The following is a 21,297-nucleotide window of genomic DNA, read 5'->3' as shown; positions in this document are numbered from 1 at the left end:
AAGACTAAAAGAGCAACTCAGGTAAAGATTTAATGGACGGATCCAGAAACAAATCATAAAAAAACAAACAAAAAGTAAAAACCCAAAGATGGAACCCATGTCTAGGGAAACTTAGTTAGGTTCTCTGAAGTTTAGATGCTTGGGGTTTCAGGGGCATTTTCTACTCAGGAACTGACTCCTGGGTTCTCTCTGTCTGGCAGACTAAGAGTGCCTCGTCTAGGGGACAGTTTTATGTTCAAAGATCTTATAAGTGTTTTACAGATATGCTCCCACCTACCTGGGAGGCAGGCAGAAGCTGGCTCTGTCCCCGAGGCAGAGCATTGAAGGCACCAAGAGGTGCGAGGGAATGTTCAAGGCCACTCAGGGAATGAGTCATCACAGAGGCAGGAACAGAAGCCAGATCTTTTGACCCCGGTCCACGCTCTATCAGAGAATGTCAGGCTAATGAAAGCTGAAGGGACACTGGCTGGAGAACACTAAACTTCCACGCGAGGGCTTGAGTGGGATTTGTCTTTCGTAAAGATGATTTTTCCTCATTTGAGTTGTGTCTGGGTGACCATTGAAAAAACCAACAGAAAAGAAGAAACCTAGTTCCTGATGGCTGCCTCTCCTCCCAAGCCCAGAAATAAAGTGTGACACGAGGGAAGGGCCTACGGATTGTCAGGGGGACCAAAAACAAAACAAAACAAAACAAAACAAAACAAAACAAAAAACGAAAAAACAGAACCTGCTCTCCCTGCCACTTCTCACTTTGGGCAAAGGCGATCTTGGGACGGCTCAACTTACATGCCGTGTCTGAGCACGTGCCTTTCCCACTCAGAGCCCTGTGAGAACGCCCGTCCGCAAAATTCACATGGAAAACGCTTCTCAGTGTTAATAGCAGCCCCACGGTCAGCAAATCTCATCAGATCTGTGAGGAGAAAGCAGAAGTGTTACCTGTGTGCTGTGGGAGGAAGCAGAAGAGGGAAGTCAACATTCATTAGGAAACCTCCTTTCTTTCCTACTTTCACCCGTAAAACCCTCCATGAAGGCAATTTCCAGATTCCTTACTCTTAGTTCTCCTACTGGCTTCTCACGTCAGGGCATTTCTTGGATAGCCGTCAAGAGCAGCTCCTGGGTCCCAGGCCCCCAGCAGCCCCGTTCCTCCTCACTGCCTCATCACAAACAAATAGTCTGGGTCTTTCTGGCCCGAAGAACCCCTTCTGTCCATTCCAACAGCATCTCGGCAGTTTTTCCTATCGAATCTCTTCCTTCTAGGATGCTCTACCAGTGCCTCGCTATTTAGCACCTATTCATTTTCTATTTGACACAGGTTTATCTTTGCTCACTAAAAAGAATATAGAGGCACTGGACCAGGTTACGCGTAGCAGACCTCAGGGTTTCGACGCGTTCCAAGTAGAGCTGAGGGCTCACGACTCGTGCTCATCTGTCACGGATGTCATAATCAACACCTCACAGGGTGGCAACGAGCACTGAATGAGATCTGCGAGCAAAGAAGCTAGCGTGAACGAGAATCCTGGGAAGCGGGGAGGCCAGTTTGTAAAAGTATGTCCTGAGCTAGTGAGGGCCCCTGGCTGGCTGCCTGACATCTACTCCTCAATTGGTGGTACTCATGAATGTGGGGGTATAGACATTTCTGGAAGGTCTGTTGCAAACATCAAATACTGACGGTCGTTTTGTTTTCTCCATGGCGCTGGGCACATGTTAGGGGTCTGATCAATGTGGATTGGCTGGCTAATTGTTTACAGACCACTCCTCCTGGCAAACTCAAAGATGAGAGCTCACGTGGCCTTTGTGTTCTCCCGAGTCCTAAGCCCATATGTCTTTCATTACACCACAGAGAGCCAATCTCCTTGTGGATAATAAACAGCAGGGCCGAGACGGTCCTGCAGCCACGCAGCAGAGTGAGGGCAGCATACGGGGAAATGTCCATCATCTCTACATATCTGGTCACCCTGTGCTTGTACATACAAGATGCTACAGGAAGATGTCCCCTGGTTGAAACACTTCATCTAATCAAATCCTCAGGATGACGTTAACAGGATAGGTGTCTCTGTGCTGCCTTAATCTTTAGCACAAAACGCTATGTGAATGGGCCAGTTTTAACAAAAGATGAAACATTTTCTCACAAATTAAGAAGATCACCACACAAGCCATTAAAAATAATTGCACAGACTATCTTCCTTGATTCTTTTCATTGGAAATGAGACAGCACCATCTGCTCTGCGCATTAATTCCTTAGCAGGGATTATCTTGGGCAAGAAATCAACAGAATGCCTTCCTGACTCCTCCCAACTGCATAATGAGAGGGGGGTGGGGAGGATTCTGCTTGGGTTAATTTTGATTTCTTCATGCCTGGTTTCTTCTCTTTCAAATTCCCTCCGAGCTTCCTAGGCAGGACCTGCGATATGGCCACGGTCAGTCTTCTCTCTAGTTCCCGTGTTGGAAAGGGCGCTGGGTATGGGGTGGCTACAAGGACATGAGCCCCCTGCACTGAGCGTGCCTGATGAAAGTCTACACTTGCCAACGAGGGGCATGCTCCTGGCACATTTGCTCCTTTACCCTTAGGAAACATGAAACGAGTCATCTATTCTTTCCAATGGCTCATGCTGTTTCATCCTCAAAGGAGGAGGCCAGTCATTACCTGTCACACATCAAATAGCTCTCCATCAGCCCTGAGAGCTGCACTAAAGCCACCTCCCGCTCTACTCCTAGAAGACAGACCGTCTGGCAAAAACTCCCCGAGGCTATTGTGTGCCATTTCTTCTCATTGGCAAGAATATACCTAGATGGTGGAGAATGGATTCAAAGGAGATGAGACAAAGGAGGCTGTTCTTTCAAGGATCGGAGAGGGGGATGGGGAGGGTTAGGCTTGTAATTCTCATTAACATTACTAGAAGTTACTCATGTAAATCCCCTACCCTCAGAGAGAGGAATACATGCCCCTCTACCCAAAGACGTTCCCCCCCCCGCCATGTGGTTACGGCTCATGAATGTGGATACTACACTTTCCAGTGAGAAGTGATCAGACACCATGAAATTCTTTACAGTCAAACCGAACTGGTCTGTCGCCCCAGTGCCCACGCAAAGGGGGCGGCCAAGCCAGGCAAGGAAGGAAATTTGCCTGGTGCCCCATGCACCTAACTGCCATCTATTTTTCTAATTTGCTATGCTTTCATTCTGGAGGAGTCACGGGGAGGGGAAGACTAAAAGGGCCTCTTGCCTCTGCAACACTTGTAACCTCTAAAATCGTATGTGCTCAGCCTTAGAGATGAAAACAAGTCATAGTAACCAACAAGGAATAACTTATTTCCTAAACAACAGCAGGGCACAGAGCACCATGAAGCAACAGGAGCCTCTGTCCCCCTTGTCAAAAGCATCCTCTTCTGGAGAACTCTGCTAACAGTGCACAGACGTTAAAGAATTCATCACTAAGAACATATTTGTGAAATGTTAAAAAAAAAAAAAAAGGAAAAGAAAATTAGAAACCATGCTTCCTCAGATCACAGCCATTTCCCTTGCAAGAAATGAATCACTAAGGCATCTACTAATAAAAGTTGTAACTTTACAAGGGCAATCAACCTACGTGGTAGGGTGTTTTATTTGTCCACTCGTTTTTCAGGGTGACCATGGGTGCGGGAGCTTTGAAGAGCAGGCAGTCCCTGCTGTTGTCTTCACTGGGACTTCAGGGGCCCGAATGGACCCCCACACTGCAAACCTGTGGTCCCCTGCTACGGTTGTCATGGTGGGGATGGAGTGGAAGAGGGGCTGGGCAGGAAAGAGAACAGGGAGGAGAACCTCCAAGCGAAATGGCCACCAAAGAGGCATTTGGAGGCCTGCAGACCCACCGGGTAAGGAGGGGAGACAGTGACATTCTGCAGACGTGCACCTCGGAGGGAGGCCCTAAGGGGATTCAGGTCTAGGTTCCCTTCAGTGAAGAACATCCCACTGCTCCAAGTGTTCGAGAAATGAGATGTAGTGTAAAGAGATCTTGGCTTTGGAGCCAGAAGACCTAAATTCGGCTTCCAATATATATGTTTTTCCTTTGAACAAACTCTTAAATTTTCTGGGACTGTATGTCCCCCTTTGCAAAATGATAATACGTGACATGGCAGGGCTATCATCGATGAGGTGGTTACTATGCTTCAGGAACTGCGCTGGTGTCTTGTACATCATCTCATTTAAGCTCTCCACATCTCTAGGAGGTAGGTGATATTATTATTGTCAGTAATGAACGCAGATGGGATAAAACGATTTACCCAAAGCCATAGAGCTAGTTAATAGCACAACTGGGAGCCAAATTCAGGCAGGCCAACTGCAGAACCCTCTACATGATACCAGATTAAAGAAAATTCTGGACGTGGCACATAAGGATGCTCCATGCTGATAACCTCATCCCATTCTTATCGTCACTGGGATGGTATCTATCCTGTGTATTTCTCATGTTTGTTATCCAGGTGCTTTTGATGAATCCCTAATAACTACACTAACACATCTGAAACCCATAGTCTTATATGCACCCTCTGGGGACTTCCACAATATTCTATGTTGAACAATACAGAAAACCAACTCTAGATCATATAAATGTAGGCCTACATTTTTTTTTGAATGGTTATATAGATATACTTTTGAAAAGCTTTATCTTGAGAATAATTCTGGACTCAGAGGAAATTGGAAAAAGAGTACACAAATCCCATGAAAGCTTGCTTTGTGAACACACGGCTGAATGAAAACTGTCGCTCCCTTTCTCTCTCTTTACAAGGTGTTAAGGGCCAGGCAGAGGGACTTCCGGAGAGGGCTCAGGGTTCAAGTTCTTTGCAGCCTCCCCCACCACACAGCAGTGGATGCCCTAGCAGCAGCAATTTTACGTAAGTGCTCAATGGGAAGTTCACTTACATTCCTCGTAATGAAACGTTAAGCTCATTTCCATTTACGGTGTCCTCTGTGTTACTGTCTGCCCATCCTTATTGTGAAGCTTCCCCAGACACCAGTGGTCCTTATTAAAAACAAATCACCACCATATATTTCTTAACAAACATATAGTTAAGTTTCTATAGTTAGAAAATGTCTGTTTTCCTTGAAGTTTCTATGGCTGGTAATAGTTTACAAAGACATGGCCCCTGACATGTTTCTTAAGTCAGTCTGTTCTGCTACTTAACTAAGAAGGATCATTCCTTCTGTTCCTCCTACAACAACCTTCTGCCTCCCTTCTGTCTCACCATGGACGTGCTAGATGCCATCTGGGCCTCCGAGGGCAGGGCTGAGACTAACCTCTGTCATCAGCCTTGCTGTTCATTTCTTCTTCCTTGTCCTCGTCATCACTGCTGGAGCTCTCCATCTTTTCCTTCATCTGTTCCAGCTGATCCAAGTTAACCCGTCCAACCAGCTCAAAGTTACGGCTCACCTGAAAAAGGCCCAAACAAATGAGAGAATAATGAACCGCAGACTGAACAGAGTTCTCCCTGGGGGAGAGATCTTTCCAACATCATCTTCCAATGACCGTGTTTTTGGAATCAGGACAGTACAACACCAGTGCCTAGGAGACCCTTTTCTTCACTTTGACTATTCCAGAGGCGGGTCTATCCTTTACCCCACATTCCAACATTTTTAAAGGAACACTGGACCTTCCTTACTAGATTTAGTATAAAATGTGAGCTATAGTCAACAGGAAATCAAAGTATCACAAAGCCCGGGGTACAGAGTAGGTGTCCAGTGATACCTTTTGAGTTGATTTCAAAGGTGTAACTTTCTTAAACTACCTAAGTTTCAAACACGTCTGGAGGTGAAGAGGCTCTGGAAGGTTCCTGAAAACTTAGCATGAGAGTCACAACCTTCTTCCCCACAGTCTTATAAACCTGGAGGTCTGGGGGCTACCCCAGCTTAGGCCAGATAACAACTATCCAACTCCTGACTCCAGTAAATGGAAAACAATACTGTCACTGTTAGTGTTACTGTTTTCAAAGCTGACCATAACCTGTAGATTGAAGCTGGGACTACCTGAGAAGAATCTAGACGAGTAACTCCTAAAAGGAGTTACACCCAAGGGAAATAAAAATCCACACTAAAAAAACTTTGTAATGATGTTATGTTTAGGGTCCTTACGTCAACAGTAGCACAAAATTTACCTTCTTGACTAATCTATTTTCAGAATTTCTCCAGTTTGTATGCATAGAATTATCAGGAACGACAGGTTAGCACGGGACTTAAGCCAACAGTATGTCTCAAGTCATTCAACTGCGATGGGCTATTCCTCTGTGGAAGGTGCCGTGCTCCCCCTGTTGGGGGCCGGGGGAGGGACCCACAGAGATGAGTGAGATGAGTGAGATGAGTGAGACCCTGTCCTGGCCTCCAGAGGCTCACAGTTTAGTTCGGGAGGGAAGGCAGACATCATTCATTAGATTTCAAGAGCTGCTACAGAAGAGACAGAGCATATTGAGGGCACAGGAGAGGAAAAGGAGAATTTACAAGATAATCCCAAAATACTCTCTGGGACCAGACTGGAACAAAGATTTGCTGAGCACCACCAATTCCATATGCCTGGCAGATGGGAACATCATCATCAACTGTGACAAATGTGAGAGAAAAAGACTCAGAGTAGCAGGGCCAATAGACAGTCCTGTGAAAAGACTTAATATTGCCCCAACAACATCCTGTAGAAGGTAGGCAGCATGCAAAAGGAGGAAGAAAACTCAGGATAAACACACTTTTAAAGTGAGAGGAATAATAAATTGATCCGACTTTAATAATGCGATCCATGAAATCGGTTGACAGTGGACTTTGCCAACAGCCCAACATGAGGGAGAAAAGAAGTTTCTGTTGCTCTCGTTGCTAAACGCTCAGGGAAGGCAAGAGCTTGCTTTGCTCATCTGCAGAATTAATTAAAATGAAAAGTTAATGGACTAAGGTGAGAGGGAGGAAGAGTCATGTTCAGAATCTTTAGTGCTCTTTCTTGCTAACAGTTCACAGTAACTGTCTTCAAGGGACTTCTGCTTACAGCACCTTCCTACCTGGGATGTATCTACCATGCCTCACTCCTCCAGACCCACAAGGACTTTTATTTCTTTGTTTGTATGACATAAAAACACAAAAGAAGAGCAGAAGGAGAATGAGGTTTGAAGTCTGACAGACCTGACTTCAAGTTCACAGTTTGCCATTAACCACGAGATTGTGGGGAAGTTACTCAAGGTACATCCTCAGTGTCCTCGTTTGTTAAAGGGGGTCAGCCCAGTACCTACAACATAATAGTTCCCCAAAATGTAGTTTCCTTCTCCTTTCTGGGAACGTGGCCTTTTCCAATTTTGGCTTTTGGAAACACTTATAACAAGCATCGTAAATGAATATTTATGAAGTTATGTTTAGCCACAAAGTCTACGTTTTAACCAAATAGCATTTATGACAAATATTTGAATAAAAGTTTTCTGGGTTGCCAGTTTTTCAGGAAAAGGAGGCAAGGTTCCAATTTACCTAACTTTGAAATATGTGTAAAGTAACATATCCTTATGTGACCAAAATTTTTTCTTTTTTGTTTTCATAAACGTTTATTTACTTTTGAGAGAGAGAGAGAGAGAAAGAGAGAGAGAGGGAGGAAGAGTGCGAGCAGGGCAGGGGCAGAGAGAGAGGGGGACAGAGGATCTGATGCAGGTTGACAGCAGCGGTCTGATGCAGGGCTTGAACTCATGAACCGTGAGATCATGACCTGAGCTGAAGTCGGATGCTCAACCGACTGAGCCACCCAGGTGCCCCAAGCGTAGCCTTTTCTGACCACCTTCCTCTGCTTTGCACCTCTAGCCGGGCAACTGCAGGTGTGTGTGAAGGGCATGAGGGCGGCCGTTGCCAGGAAATGAAAATAAGGAAACCAAGATAAGATAGGTCAAAAAGAATCCTCAAATGTCTCCTTTAATCAGGTCATTTATCCGTTCAGTCATTTGTTCGTTCCTTCAACAAGGACCCCACGTATGCCAGGCCCCATGCTAGATGGAGAAGCCCCTGCTTCTCAGGGAACTCATGACAGAAGGAGATCTGTCACAAAACCAAATGTTATGTTTTTCTTTTCCTCCTTCTGGGTTTTTCTAAGGACTGTATTTGCCCATTTTCCCGTCACCATCATCCCTCCACCGGAAAACTGTTAACATGTTGGAGTCTGCACAATTTTAAAAGAGTACATGACATTTTCACGGTATGACGTTCATCCGGGGCTAACCCGGGATTTATTTGTCCTGAAGCTTTCTAAAATCTTTGTTAGGCAATTAAAAGATTTCAAAGTGAAAACTCAAAATTTTGCTATTTAACCAGAAGATTTTAAAATAAAAACCCTTTACGATGTTGGGTTCTCCCTAAACTTTAAATTCCCAAATCAGCCATCCGATATTAATACAACAGGAAGACTCCTTGATGCATTAAAAATGTCTTTTAACTATTATTTGGAATTTTAATTACTTCTCAAAGATGTTAGTGCTTTATCATATTCATTTTTTAAAAATACCATGGTTTTTGGGGCGCCTGGGTGGCTCAGTCGGTTAAGCATCCGACTTCGGCTCAGGTCACGATCTCGCGGTGAGTTCGAGCCCCGCGTCAGGCTCTGTGCTGACTGCTCAGAGCCTGGAGCCTGTTTCAGATTCTGTGTCTCCCTCTCTCTCTGACCCTCCCCTGTTCATGCTCTGTCTCTCTCTGTCTCAAAAATAAATACACGTTAAAAAAAAATTTTTAAAAAAAAATACCGTGGTTTTTAAAATGGAGGTATAGTTAACACACAATATTACAGTAGTTTTGGGTGTACAATGAGGTGATTGGTTTATACATTATGCTACGGTCACCACCATGGTAGATACGTCCAATCAGTCCACGTCGCCATTACAACACCACTGGCTCTAGTCCCCACGCTGCGCCTCTCATCCCCGTGACTCATTCATAACTGGAGGCCTGTTATTTCCTATTCCCCTTCACCCGTTTTGCCCCTCCCGCCACCCGCTCCCTTCTGGCAACCCTCAGTTTGTTCTCTGTATTTATGGGTCTGTTTCTTTGTTTATTTATTCGTTTTCTAGATACCACATGAGTGACATCATTTGGTACCTGTCTTTCTCTGACTTATTTCACTTAGCATCATACCCACCAGGTCCACCCTTGCTGCAGTTTTGAGCCACCGTCTCTCATCTGGAATACTGCAAGCCCCCTCCCTCCCTCCCTCCTCGCTGCTTTCCCAGCATCCAGTCTTGCATCTATTTTCCCGTGTGGTCTGAGCGATTAAAAATAAATATGTAAGTCTACTCATGTCCGTTTCCGTTGCCCGGAGGACAAAATCTCAACTTCTCACTGTAGTTGGAAATGGCCAGCTATCTCCTCACCGGGCCCACCTTCTCCAGACCACCTGAACTGCCACCATCCTGAACTTACTGACGTTCCCAGACTACGCCATGCTCTGGACTTTCTGCCTCTTCCTGCACAGGCCACTTTCTCTGTCTGAAATTCTCTCTACCTGCTTCTGTTACTCAGGGACTCCTCCGCCTTCTAGCCCTGCTTCCGTGTCACTACATCCTCCGTAAACTCCTCCTTGGTTGAATGTCCTGGCTCTATGCTTCCTCAGCACCCCCCCCCCCCACCTTTTATAACTCCTCCCGCTCAGTGGTTAACTATTTATGGCCTGAGCCTCCCCCACTGAACTGTTAGCTCATGCGGACAGACAGACAGACACTCTGTGCATCTCGTTCACAGCTGGATCTCCACGGCTGGTGCAGTGTCTGCGTTAGAGGGGGTGCTGCTCTCTCCTGCCTACAGTACTCCTTCGTTTTAATTTACTATGTCTTTCTTTCCTAAAAGCACGCATGAAGAATAACTGGAAAATAGAAAAAGCTTCAGGTCCAACTATCTATACATATAACTGTTAATGAGTTATTGTATTTCTGTATTCCTGTTCTCTATGCATAGATTATTTGATTGCTGTAATCATGTTAAAAAACCTACAAGTGTGTATCCTGCTTTCTTTTATGCCTGGCATGGTATAAATACCATTAATAATCATTTTCAATCACTATTACCAACTGAATGTACTACACCTTACTTGACTCCCCCCATATGAGTTCGCCTTTGGCTCTTCTTGGCTTTTCACTATTAAAAACGCAGCAAGCCATCTTACTGTATATAAATCTTTCTTTCATGTTTAGCTTTCACTTTATGGGCTAAATTTCCAGATGTGAAATCAACTCAAAAGCCATGGACTTTACTGAAGTCCCAACAGATTTCTAGGTCAGCTTCTGAAGTGATCATACCAGTAAGTTACTTTCCGGACCTAGAGATTGCGCATATGCAGAGGACATACTGAGGGAAATTCACTTCTTTCTCTGGAGGTGCCAAAAAAATTGACTGTCTTGTCTCCCAAAAGGCCCACAAGAGAGGGAGAAAGACCAAGGGTAAGAGTTCGAGATTTAGAACCTGGTTCCTTGAAGCCTTTGGAAGGCAAAAGAAACCATACATGTGTTTGAAGATGGGCTTGTTCAAATACATAATCCCTCAGACTGTAAAACTATATATAGATCCTTATATCCGTGAAAGTTATTTGCGATTGCCCATGAATCCAAAGTCCCCTGTGCAGGCCACTAGCCCTTAAGAATGTGAGATGAACCACCAACAACCAGCAGAACCTTTACCCGTGAACACTGGAGTGTGCTGACGTTGTAAACCCTTCCATGTTCGCGCCTCGTATTCAAGCTTTGCAACTATGTTTGTCCTTCTGTCTGTTGTTTTTTTAACCATTCAGCAAAATGAATGAATTTCCCTAGATATGAAGGAATTTCCATATTCGAGGCTTATTCTAAGGGGAGAAGTATTATATGATTTACAAATATTACAAGTTGAACATGCATTTTCATGCTGTCCTATGGTGACAAACCCAGTCTTACAGGCAAGACTGATATAAACTTGCTGGTTAACGAAAGAATGAAATCAGACACCCTTGTCTTCAGATTACTTCGCAGACATTAAATGGGGGAGATCGCAATGAAGAAAAAATCCCTTAATGTTTCCAGAGTCCCCCCTCCTTCTTACTTAACATTTGTACCTTCAAAAGGGACAAGCTGTCAGGATGTTCACGTCACCTAACACTGCATGTTCATGTTACGAAGAAAGGCCAAAGTGAACATTTTTATTTCTAGAAGAAGTGACACCAGAGAGCATGGGAAAGCTGCCTCTTACACGAGAAATGCCCATCTCAGTCCCATACCAAGGATGTGTAGAGCTGCAAAGATTTTAAAGGCCTTACAGCATGGCGGGCAAACTTTGTGCACAGCGCCTGATAACCAAGTATTCCAAGCTTTCTGGACCATGTAGTTTCTGTCACAACTACTCAACTGCTGCTGGGGCTTGAAAGCAACCACAGACAATACAGAAATGGATGAGCATGGCTGTGTTCCAATGAAACTGTATTTACAGGCACTGGAATTTGAAACTCATATAATTTCATGTGTCATGAAATACTACTCTCTTGATTTTTTTTCAGTCATTTAAAAATATCAGAACCATTCTTAGCTGGTGGGCCATATAAACACAGGCAGTGGGCCAGATTTGATCTATGGTCTAGAGTTTGCCAACCTCTGACTTATAATAGCAGGTGGTCTAGGGGCGCCTGGGTGGCTCAGTCGATTAAGCCTCTGACTTTGGCTCAGGTCATGATCTCACAGTTCGTGAGTTTGAGCCCCATGTTGGGCTCTGTGCTGACAGCTCGGAGCCCGGAGCCTGCTTCACATTCTGTGTGTCTCTCTCTGCTCCTCCTCCACTTGTGCTCTCTCTTTCAAAAATAAATAAATAAACATTAAAACATAATAATAATATCAGGTGGTCTACCCAGCGATCTCTGCCTATCTTTGAAAGTCAGAACAAGAATGAAATCAGTAGGAGAAAGGGTCAGCACAGCATTGTCTCTACGATTTCTTATAGGAAGATGGTCAAAGGTGCAGGTAAAAATCTTGAATTCAGAGCATTTTGATCAGAGCTCCTGTAAAAGCTCCTAGAAGGGACATTCAGCTAAGTATATTAAAGTTCTACGGAAGAGAAGCCGTGACACCATATTTGCTTTGCTCCGTGCTGCCCTCCTATTTTGTAGACACCTTTATCAAGCACTCGTCATGCTGGCTTGTGGTTCTTTACTTAAGCTTGTGTTACCTCCTTGCTTATAAACTCTTCCAGGGTAGCAACCGCTTCTTATTTAGCTTTAAGTAAGTACAGAGTATAAGGTCGGTCATTGAGTTGACACACAATAAATGTTATTTGAATGTACTGGTAACATAAAAACCATGGGAGACCATAAAGTATAAAGAACTTCATAATACTGTACCCAATGATAAAAATTTGCTGGCTAATAAGACTAGACATTTTCTAAAAGATTTTGTTCAATTCTTAACAAATATCTATTACATACGAAAAATTAATCCAAGTGTTTTCACATGCATCCCTTAAACCCTTATGACCACTCTGAGAGAGATGTGTTATCTTCCATATTTGTAGATGAGGAAAGCAACACTAAACAAGTTAAGTGATAATGCCAGGATTGGAACTCATATCTTCAGATGCCATGGCTCCAGCTTTCCCCATTATAATGCAAATCACCTAGAGAAATGCAAAATTCGCCACCCCCCGACCCCGCCCCAGATACCGACTGAACATAAGAGGAAGGCAGAAAAAGGTACTGTGACTTTATAATGCTGTAAAACTTATAGGGGCACCTGTACCCCAATGTTTATAGCGGCACTCTCAACAATAGCCAAATTGTGGAAAGAGCCTAAATGTCCATCAACTGATGAATGGATAAAGAAATTGTGGTTTATATACACAATGGAATACTACGTGGCAATGAGAAAAAATGAAATATGGCCTTTTGTAGCAACATGGATGGAACTGGAGAGTGTGATGCTAAGTGAAATAAGCCATACAGAGAAAGACAGATACCATATGGTTTCACTCTTATGTGGATCCTGAGAAACATAACAGAAACCCATGGGGGAGGGGAAGGAAAAAAAAAAAAAAAAAGAGGTTAGAGTGGGAGAGAGCCAAAGCATAAGAGACTGTTAAAAACTGAGAACAAATTGAGGGTTGATGGGGGGTGGGAGGGAGGGCAGGGTGGGTGATGGGTATTGAGGAGGGCACCTTTTGGGATGAGCACTGGGTGTTGTATGGAAACCAATTTGACAGTAAATTTCATATATTAAAAAATAAAAAATAAAAAAAAAATGAAAAAAAAAAAAAGAAAAAAGAAAATAATTAAGGTATAATGCTGTAAAACTTGATGGGATAGAGGAGTAGAGTCTTTTGAGAATTTTTTTCAAAATAAAAACCTTTCTAAGAACAATAAGAAGAAAGGACAGAAAAGTACCCAGGAGGGTATGGAGCACAGAGGTCAAGGAGAATATCTACTTTCTTTTGTAATCACTGAGTCAGAAGCAGAAAAGATGCTTCTGCCAGACCTAGCTCAGCAAAAGCCCAGACAAAACGAAGTTATTTGGAAAATCTCAGGATAACTGCAGTCACAGGTACTGAAAAAGCCAAGTAAGAAGCATCATTAAGAAAGTCAAAGAACTTTGTTGCTGGCCAAATGAGCTGTTGCCAATGTACTAAACTTAAAATCTAGGGAGGAAAGATGCGGTCAATGCTGCCACATTTTGCTTACATGAACAAGCAGGATACTTAAAATTTCCTACTTGATAAGAGATTTCATATATTGGTTTATTTAGCAAACAGCTACCAGATACTTTATTGTACGCAGGGAACTATGACTAGATTTGGGAAGAAAAGACAAATAAGTAATGCGGTTTCCATTTCAAGAATGTTGCATCCAATGGCAAGACAAAGACTTGTTAAGAGTTAAGTGTAAGTTGAGGCAGATTGAAATAGGTGCCTTAACCAAGGAGCAGTCTCATGCGGCCTCGGAAGCAGGAACAATGAACCTTGGAGAGTTTAGTGGACAGTTTCAAAAGTTATAGGCAGAGAACATCTTCAACTGCCTACTTGAAAAATAACATGTGTGGTTCTGCGAGGCACATCCCTCTGAAAAACGGTCACACCTCTTGCTCATCTACTTCTGATTTCTCAGTCTTCCAAAGTCCCTGAAAGAAGCAGGGTCTGTAGGTGACAAATCAAGAAGCAAGACTAAGCAGAGTTGAAATGACATGATCTTTTAGAGAAACATTCGCCTTGCACAAATCCTCAGTCGATCAAGACAAAGCTGCTGGTACTAAGTTTTGAAATTAAATACAATCCAAAAAAAAGTGTGGCCAAAGGTGTGTTTTATAATTTGGGAAGGTTTTCCTTTGGTTTTGTTTCTTCTCCTTTCCTTTGTGGAACACAAATGCTCTATGTGACTTTTTTGCCACTATGGATTTCACTAGTCCAGAAAGCTGAACGATTTTATTGGCAAAACTAAAATGTTGGGGATTCCTCCCGAGCTTAATGTTCTGCTGCTTCCCCTAGACTGGCAAAAAGTAAGAGGAAGAGATACGAGTTCCTTAGAGTTCGGCCGCCTGAGGCTCCATTTGTATAAAAAATTAAAAACATTTCAGAGTAAATTCAATTAGTGAATGTGTATTGCCTGAATAGACTATCCTTCTAAATTTAATATAGCGAACATGACAATTTTATGAGCTAACCAAGTTAGAGATAATATATTTTTATGTTCCTTAAACTAGCAAAGAGACTTCAGAATCATAAAGAACACTAACAAGGTACTGCATATACTTAAACTTTCTTTAAAAAATGTTTTTTAAATGGGAGAAGAGCAAGGTATTTTTTTTTCATGACTTCATGGTTCTTAAAAATGTCGTCTTCATCTTTCACCAGCATTACTGATGAATGGCACTACTGATACAGGACTTCATTTTGTGTGTGTGTGTGTGTGTGTGTGTGTGTGTGTGTGTCACAGAGAGGGGGAAGGAGGGAAGGACTGAAGGAGGGAGGGACTGAAATCATAGAAATCACAGAACAGACCTACTGAGATTGAAAAAACAGAGCTGAAGGATGAAAAAAACAGAATTTCAAATAGCCTCCTGGACTGTTTACTTTAGATTCCAAGAGATTGCAAGTGAGTCTTTGTTCACGGGCGCAAAGATTAAGGTCTAGAAAGGCAAGATGCTGTGTGTCACGTGAAAAATGAGGGTGCTGTCATATGTCTTCTACTTCACCTTGGCTTCTGAGGATAAACATGGCAGTGTACAGCCAGTGCACTTGGGAGTCTGGTTCTTAAATGGAATGGTTTATTTGACTTCAAGGATCCTTCCTGCTGTACCAGTATTCTGTCTAGTCCATGAATGATAGATACAGTGTGACAACTTTAGAGACACTCCTTGAGGTCTATGGGTTTTTGCAGGCAGAATTCCGAAGTCCAGGTTTGGACGTCCAGTCCTAATGAACAAAGTCCTTTGGCTGCAAATACATCCTACGGTCTCTTAGTTTCTTCCATAGGTTCCCCCCACCACACAAAAATCACCCAAAGCTACCAGTGGAAGAATATGATGAGCAATGCACTCAACACACAGTCTTACTGGGGAAAAAAAAGTAAACCTTAATTTCCAACCAATTGCTAAAGTCTACCGCACACTTTATTTTTGGCGGTTAGCACAATAATCTGGATCTCCAGCATCTTGTAGATCTATCTGTTCCCAGGATCAAGTTTATAAAGATGTAAAAGCCTGTAGGACATTAACATTTACTGAGGATCTATTATATATATAATATATAATATATATATTATATATAGGTCTTGGGAAACTTGAATCTTTCAGGTAGGAAGAATTTTGATTTAATTTTTGTGTTGGGAGTGACATAAGGGTCAACGATCATAATTTACTCACCATAAAACTCATCTGTTTTAAATAGTTTAGGGAGTTTTAGTAAATTCATGCGTTTATGCAACCCCTTAAGCCACAATCTGGCTTAAGAATTCTATCTCCCTGAGAAGTTCCCTCATCACTTCTGCAACCATCTCCCAACCTCCAGCCCCAAGCAACCTCTGATCTGCTTTGTCTCCATAGTTTGCCTTTTCTAGAAATTTCATATAAATGGAATCATATAACATGTGATCTTTCATGTCTGGATCCTGTCCACTTAACATGACGTTATTGAGATTCATCCATGTTGTTCTGTGTCTCAGTAGATTCATTTCTTTTTATAGACAAGCAGTATCCCGTTGTATGGATATGGCACATTTGTTTATCCATCCACTTTCTGTGGAAGTAGATTTGCTGGATCAGATGGTTAAGTGTCTGTTAAACTTTTAATATATATTTTTATGATTTTTTAATGTTTATTTATTTTTGAGAGAGAGAGAGAGACAGAGCGTGGGCAGCGAAGGGGCAGAGAAAGAGGAGACACAGAATCCAAAGCAGGCTCTAGGCTCTGAGCTGTCAGCATGGAGCCCATTGCGGGGCTCGAACTCACAAGCTGTGAGATCCTGACCAGAGCTGAAGTCGGATGCCCAACCGACGGTGCCACCCAGACGCCCAGTGTCTGTTTAACTTTTAAACAAATTGCCAAAGTGCTCCAAAGTGAATATGCCATTTTACATTCCAACCAGTGCTATATGAGATTTCTCGTTTCTCCACGACTTTGCCAACACTTTGGCACTATTGGTCTTTTTTTTTTTTTTTTTAAGTCTGTTTATTTTGAGAGAGGCAGAGAGAGTGAGAGTTGGGGGGGGGGGCAGAGCGAGAGAGAGAGAGAGAGAGAGAGAGAGAGAGAGAATCCCAAGCAGGCTCTGAGCTATCAGCACAGAGCCTGATGTGGGGCTCGATCTCACAAACCCTGAGATCATGACCTGACTGGAAACCAAGAGCTGGATGCTTAACCAACTGAGCCACCCAGGCATCCCTGGCACTATCAGTCTTAATTTTGGCCATTCTCGTGGGTAGGTAGTGGTATCTTACTGTTGTTCTTATCTGCATTTCCCTAATGAGGAATCTTACTCAGTGTCTTTTCATGGGATCATTTGCCATTTGTATAGCCTCACAGGTTAAGTGTCTATTCAAATTTTTTTCTAATTCTTAATTGAATTATTACCTTCTTACTATTGAGTTATAAAAGTTCTTTGTGTATTTTGGTTAAAATCCTTTGCCAGAAAGTGACTTTGCAATTTGCTTCCAATCTGTTTCTTGCCTTTTTGTTTTCTTAATAGTGTCTCTGAAGAGCAAAAATTTACATTTGACAACGTCTAATTTACCGATTTTTTTTTTCTTTTAATGTCCATAGCTTTTGTATAATATCTAAGAAAATTTCCCCTAACCCAAGGGAGATTTTCTACTTTTTTTTCCCAGAAGTTTTATAGTTTCAGTTCATACATGGAAGTCTATGATCCATTTTAATTTCATTTTTGTGTTGGGAGTGACATAAGGGTCAACGATCATTGTTTTGTATGTGGAAATCCAACTATTCAAGCACTGTTTGTTGAAGAACCATCTTTTCCTTATTACTTTGGTACCTTTGATAAAAACCAACTGACCACATAGATGAGGATTTATTTCTGGACTTCTGGCACCACTGATGCTCCTGAGTATCGTAGCTTTAAGGTTAAGTTTTGAAATCAGGAAGGGCGAAGTCTTCCAATTTTGTTCTTTTTCCACACTGTTCAGGCTATTCTAGGTCCTTTGCATTTACATTTTAGTATCAGTTTGTCAGTTTCTATCAAAGAAAAGAGATTTTGACAGAGATTACATTGAATCAGTAGATCGATTTGGGAAGAGTTGCCGATACAGAGTCCTCTAATCCAGGAATACGGTACATATTGCATTAACTTACTTCTTTTATTTCTCTCAACAGCATTTTGTAATTTTCAGTGTGCAGCTTTCATAGTTCTTGTGTTGAATTTATTCTTAAACGTATTCTTTCTGAGGTTATTGTAAACAAAATTGATCTTTTTAAAATTTCATTTTCAGATTTCCATTACTAGTATGCAGACATGGAATTGATTTTTAAATATTTACCTTATATCTTACAACACTGCTAAACTAAGTTAATATTCTTAGCAGCTTTTTAAATAGATTACTTTGGATTTTCTATGTACAAAGATCACATTGTCTGTGAACAAGAGTGGTTTCATTTCTTTCCTTTCCAATTCTTGAATTTCTTGTTCTTGCCTTATGGTCCTTGTCTTTTATATTTGAATTATTAGCAAACTTCACTTCAGTACGCTGTACATCGACACTCTTATACTCCTTCCATAAATGCTGACGTCACCACAATGAATGACCACTTTTACCCAGTGTATGTCACTGCCTACCCGTCGAAACTTCAGTTTCAGCAGCACTGCTATCCTCCTTTATAAAATAAACAATCTGGGGAATTATTTTAAAAAATTCGAACTGCATTTTGTCCTCATCATTTAGAGACGAAGGGATAGAAAATGGGGAAAAGAAAGCGCTGCCATCAGTAAAAAGCCCGAGTCTCATAAACTGAACAACAGTTGAGACCCAGACGAACATCATTAAGCATCCTGGGAGCGATGCTCTTTAGCCTCAATTAGGGTGCTCACGGGGCGCCTGGGTGGCGCAGTCGGTTAAGCGTCCGGCTTCAGCCAGGTCACGATCTCGCGGTCCGTGAGTTCGAGCCCCGCGTCGGGCTCTGGGCTGATGGCTCGGAGCCTGGAGCCTGTTTCCGATTCTGTGTCTCCCTCTCTCTCTGCCCCTCCCCCGTTCATGCTCTGTCTCTCTCTGTCCCAAAAATAAATTAAAAAAAACGTTGAAAAAAAAAAAATTTAAAAAAATTAGGGTGCTCACTGGACTCAACAGGCTGGTCAGCCAAGAGAAAGAGTAAAATTAAAGAACCTAACATGGCATAGTGAAAATACAATATCACAGACCATTTCTAGGATGCAAGGTATAATTAGTGAGTTTAAAATACATTTTAGTTCTTCGGGAATAGAAGTGCCTTTCTGGTGGGTAGCACAGCTCAGCTCCTGAGAGAAGCACACTGGCTCTCCAGTGCGGGGATAGCAGGACTGAACCTACACAACTTCTGGGAAAGGGAAAACGATTCCTATGTGGAAATCGGAGAAGAGACACAGAACCGAAGTGACTTGCTGCAGTTGTGCAGTAAATAGTGGAGACAAGATTCAAACTCACGTCTGTGTGGTTCCAAAGGCTCTAAATTGGGCCCCTCTTTTCCAGAGCAGCCCATTTCCCTGATGGGTACCCGGAAGCCCCAACCTTCCGCATCTGCTCGGGAAGCCTCTGTTTCCACATCTGCATGGTTCTAACCTTCTCACCGGTGACTCACAGCAAGTGTGTAACCACCAGAGAAGAATTTATCTTCCGGGTCTGCTCTTTCCCAAAATACCAGCCCAAAGGCTTGAACGCTATAATAAAAAGATCTGAGGTGGTGACATAAATAAGATCCATGTGCATAAATGTAGAGAGCTGGGTTTGAAATGGGTGAGTTTTCCTTTTGAGTCTGGGGGGCAGAAATGCCCAGGAAGTTTGAATAAGGAAGGATATGAAAAAAGTTTTTCAGTGAGGGACATTCAGGCTTTTCTTCTCTGCTTTCGTTTTTGGGCAGACACTTTACAGAATGAACGCATTCCAAAGCAGAAAAGTGACCATGAAACCATTACATTGTGGATCGGGGACAGAGCTCAGACTTCTTTCTCAACACCCCACAGAAAAATTCTGACCCTCGGGTGCGGATGATTCAGACTAACATCTTGATAACGTGGGCTTGTAAGGTCAGAGAAGAGGAGGACACAGATCACAGAAAAAGGAAACTCTCAAAAGCGATCCTCATTGCGCCTTAAGTAAACACTCCCTTGATCTGTTGGATGTGTTGGTTAATTAGAAAACATTCCAATAGGCTTTTTTTCGTGAAACAAATACAAATCTTAACTCCTCTGCGCTCTGGGCAATACACAAAACCAGAAGCAATGCTCTCAGTTCCCAAATGTGCCAAATAAGCCCTCTGAAGCTGTCCTATAGGATTCTGCCTTCTGATCAGAAGACCTCTGAAGAGAAGTTTTTCACAAACCCCTTATTTCAGGTCTTGTACAGATTTGTTCTTTATCAATCCTCCTCCCCAAATAAAACATGTATTTTACGGCCCTTAGAACGTTCAGACACGAATAGGAATGCCTTGGAAAATCTCTGTAGTTAGCAAAATACTGGAAACAGCCTACATGGTTGAGGGACAAGGTGGCACGGCCACGAGGACAGGGGCCAGCAACCGTAGTGCAGGCCGCCGCTTACTTCCAGAAATACAGTTTTACTGGAACCCGGCCATCACTCTCATTCACTTCTGTCTTGTCTGTTGCTGCTTTTTTGCTACAAGGGCAGAGTTGAGGAGTTGCCACTAAGACCATCTGGCTCGCGAAGCCTAAAATATTTACTGTTGGTCCTTTACAGAAAAAGTTGGTCAGCTCCTGTGACGATACGTTTAAAATAATACGGAAAAATGATTCCTGTTAGGTCGTCAAGAAAAAAAAATGTGACGAGGACACGACACTTCATGTATGGTGTGGCCGGGAGGATGTGCAACAAAGGAAGGTGGGCGGCAAAGAGACAGAAAATGTTACGCGGTTGGATCTGGGTGGCAGCGTGAGGGGTGATTTTCCTTGTCCCCATCTATGTGTTGCAATTCTCTAAAATGCCCCTGTATTTCTTTCATCATAGCAAAAACACCGAACCTCACCTTAAACATTATTTTGGCTCAAGTCACACGGTGGGTGTGACTAAACTCGGCTCTGTCTCCCTGCCAGGTGCCCTCCCCACCTCCCACGTATGCTGAGGGGCGGGGGCAGGAAGGGCAGGTACCTTATGCTCGTCCCGAAGGTGGCTGTCCAGCTCCTCCGTGTGCTTGGTCTCGTAGTAGCAGAGCTGGCATTTGTAAGGTTTCAGTTCATTGTGCTTTTCTATGTGTTGCTGGAGGCTCTCGTCACTGGAGCAGGTGAAGGTACACTTATCACAGCGGAAAACTACTCCCTGCAAGTATTTTGACAGTTTGGAACGGCACACCTCAATGGGGACGACGCGCTCTTCTGTGGAAACAAATTGAACGGAAAGGGGGAGATTTTTACTGATGGGAAAGTAAGCACGTGCTCTTTCTTTGGAATATAGGGAAAAACGCACCCAGTTTTGCTGCTTCGCGTGGGTCCGTGTCTGTGAACTCACATGCGTGCTGCCCCTCCCTCAATTCCCCAAACAGCACCTTCCTCTGGCACAAGTAGGTGTTGTTGTTTTTTTAATGTTTACTTATTTTTGACAGAGAGAGAGAGACAGAGAGAGCACACACACGAGCGAGCAGGGGAGGGGCTGAGAGAGAGGGAGACACCGAGTCCAAAGCAGG

General features: G+C 43.0%; 1 protein-coding gene across 3 annotated transcripts in view; it reads right to left on the bottom strand.

Annotated features, from left to right (window-relative positions):
* The window catches only part of ZNF462 (zinc finger protein 462), a 138,583-nt gene that overhangs the window by 3,267 nt on the left and 114,019 nt on the right, over window positions 1-21,297 (bottom strand). For 2 of the 3 annotated variants that reach the window (XM_049627473.1, XM_049627484.1), the window contains 3 exons: window positions 20,766-20,989; window positions 5,272-5,404; window positions 787-910 (listed from right to left, as the gene is read on the bottom strand). In XM_049627473.1, the coding sequence (XP_049483430.1) occupies window positions 787-910; window positions 5,272-5,404; window positions 20,766-20,989 (481 nt within the window). Of the gene's footprint in view, window positions 1-277; window positions 424-786; window positions 911-5,271; window positions 5,405-20,765; window positions 20,990-21,297 lie in introns of all 3 variants that reach the window. The other variant, XR_007457019.1, reaches the window with a different exon arrangement.

The sequence above is a fragment of the Panthera uncia genome, chromosome D4, assembly GCF_023721935.1.
Source record: "Panthera uncia isolate 11264 chromosome D4, Puncia_PCG_1.0, whole genome shotgun sequence".
In the NCBI taxonomy this organism is placed as follows: domain Eukaryota; kingdom Metazoa; phylum Chordata; class Mammalia; order Carnivora; family Felidae; genus Panthera; species Panthera uncia.
The sequence above is the reverse complement of the archived record's forward strand: the minus strand, read 5'-3'. Positions and strand labels throughout refer to the sequence as shown.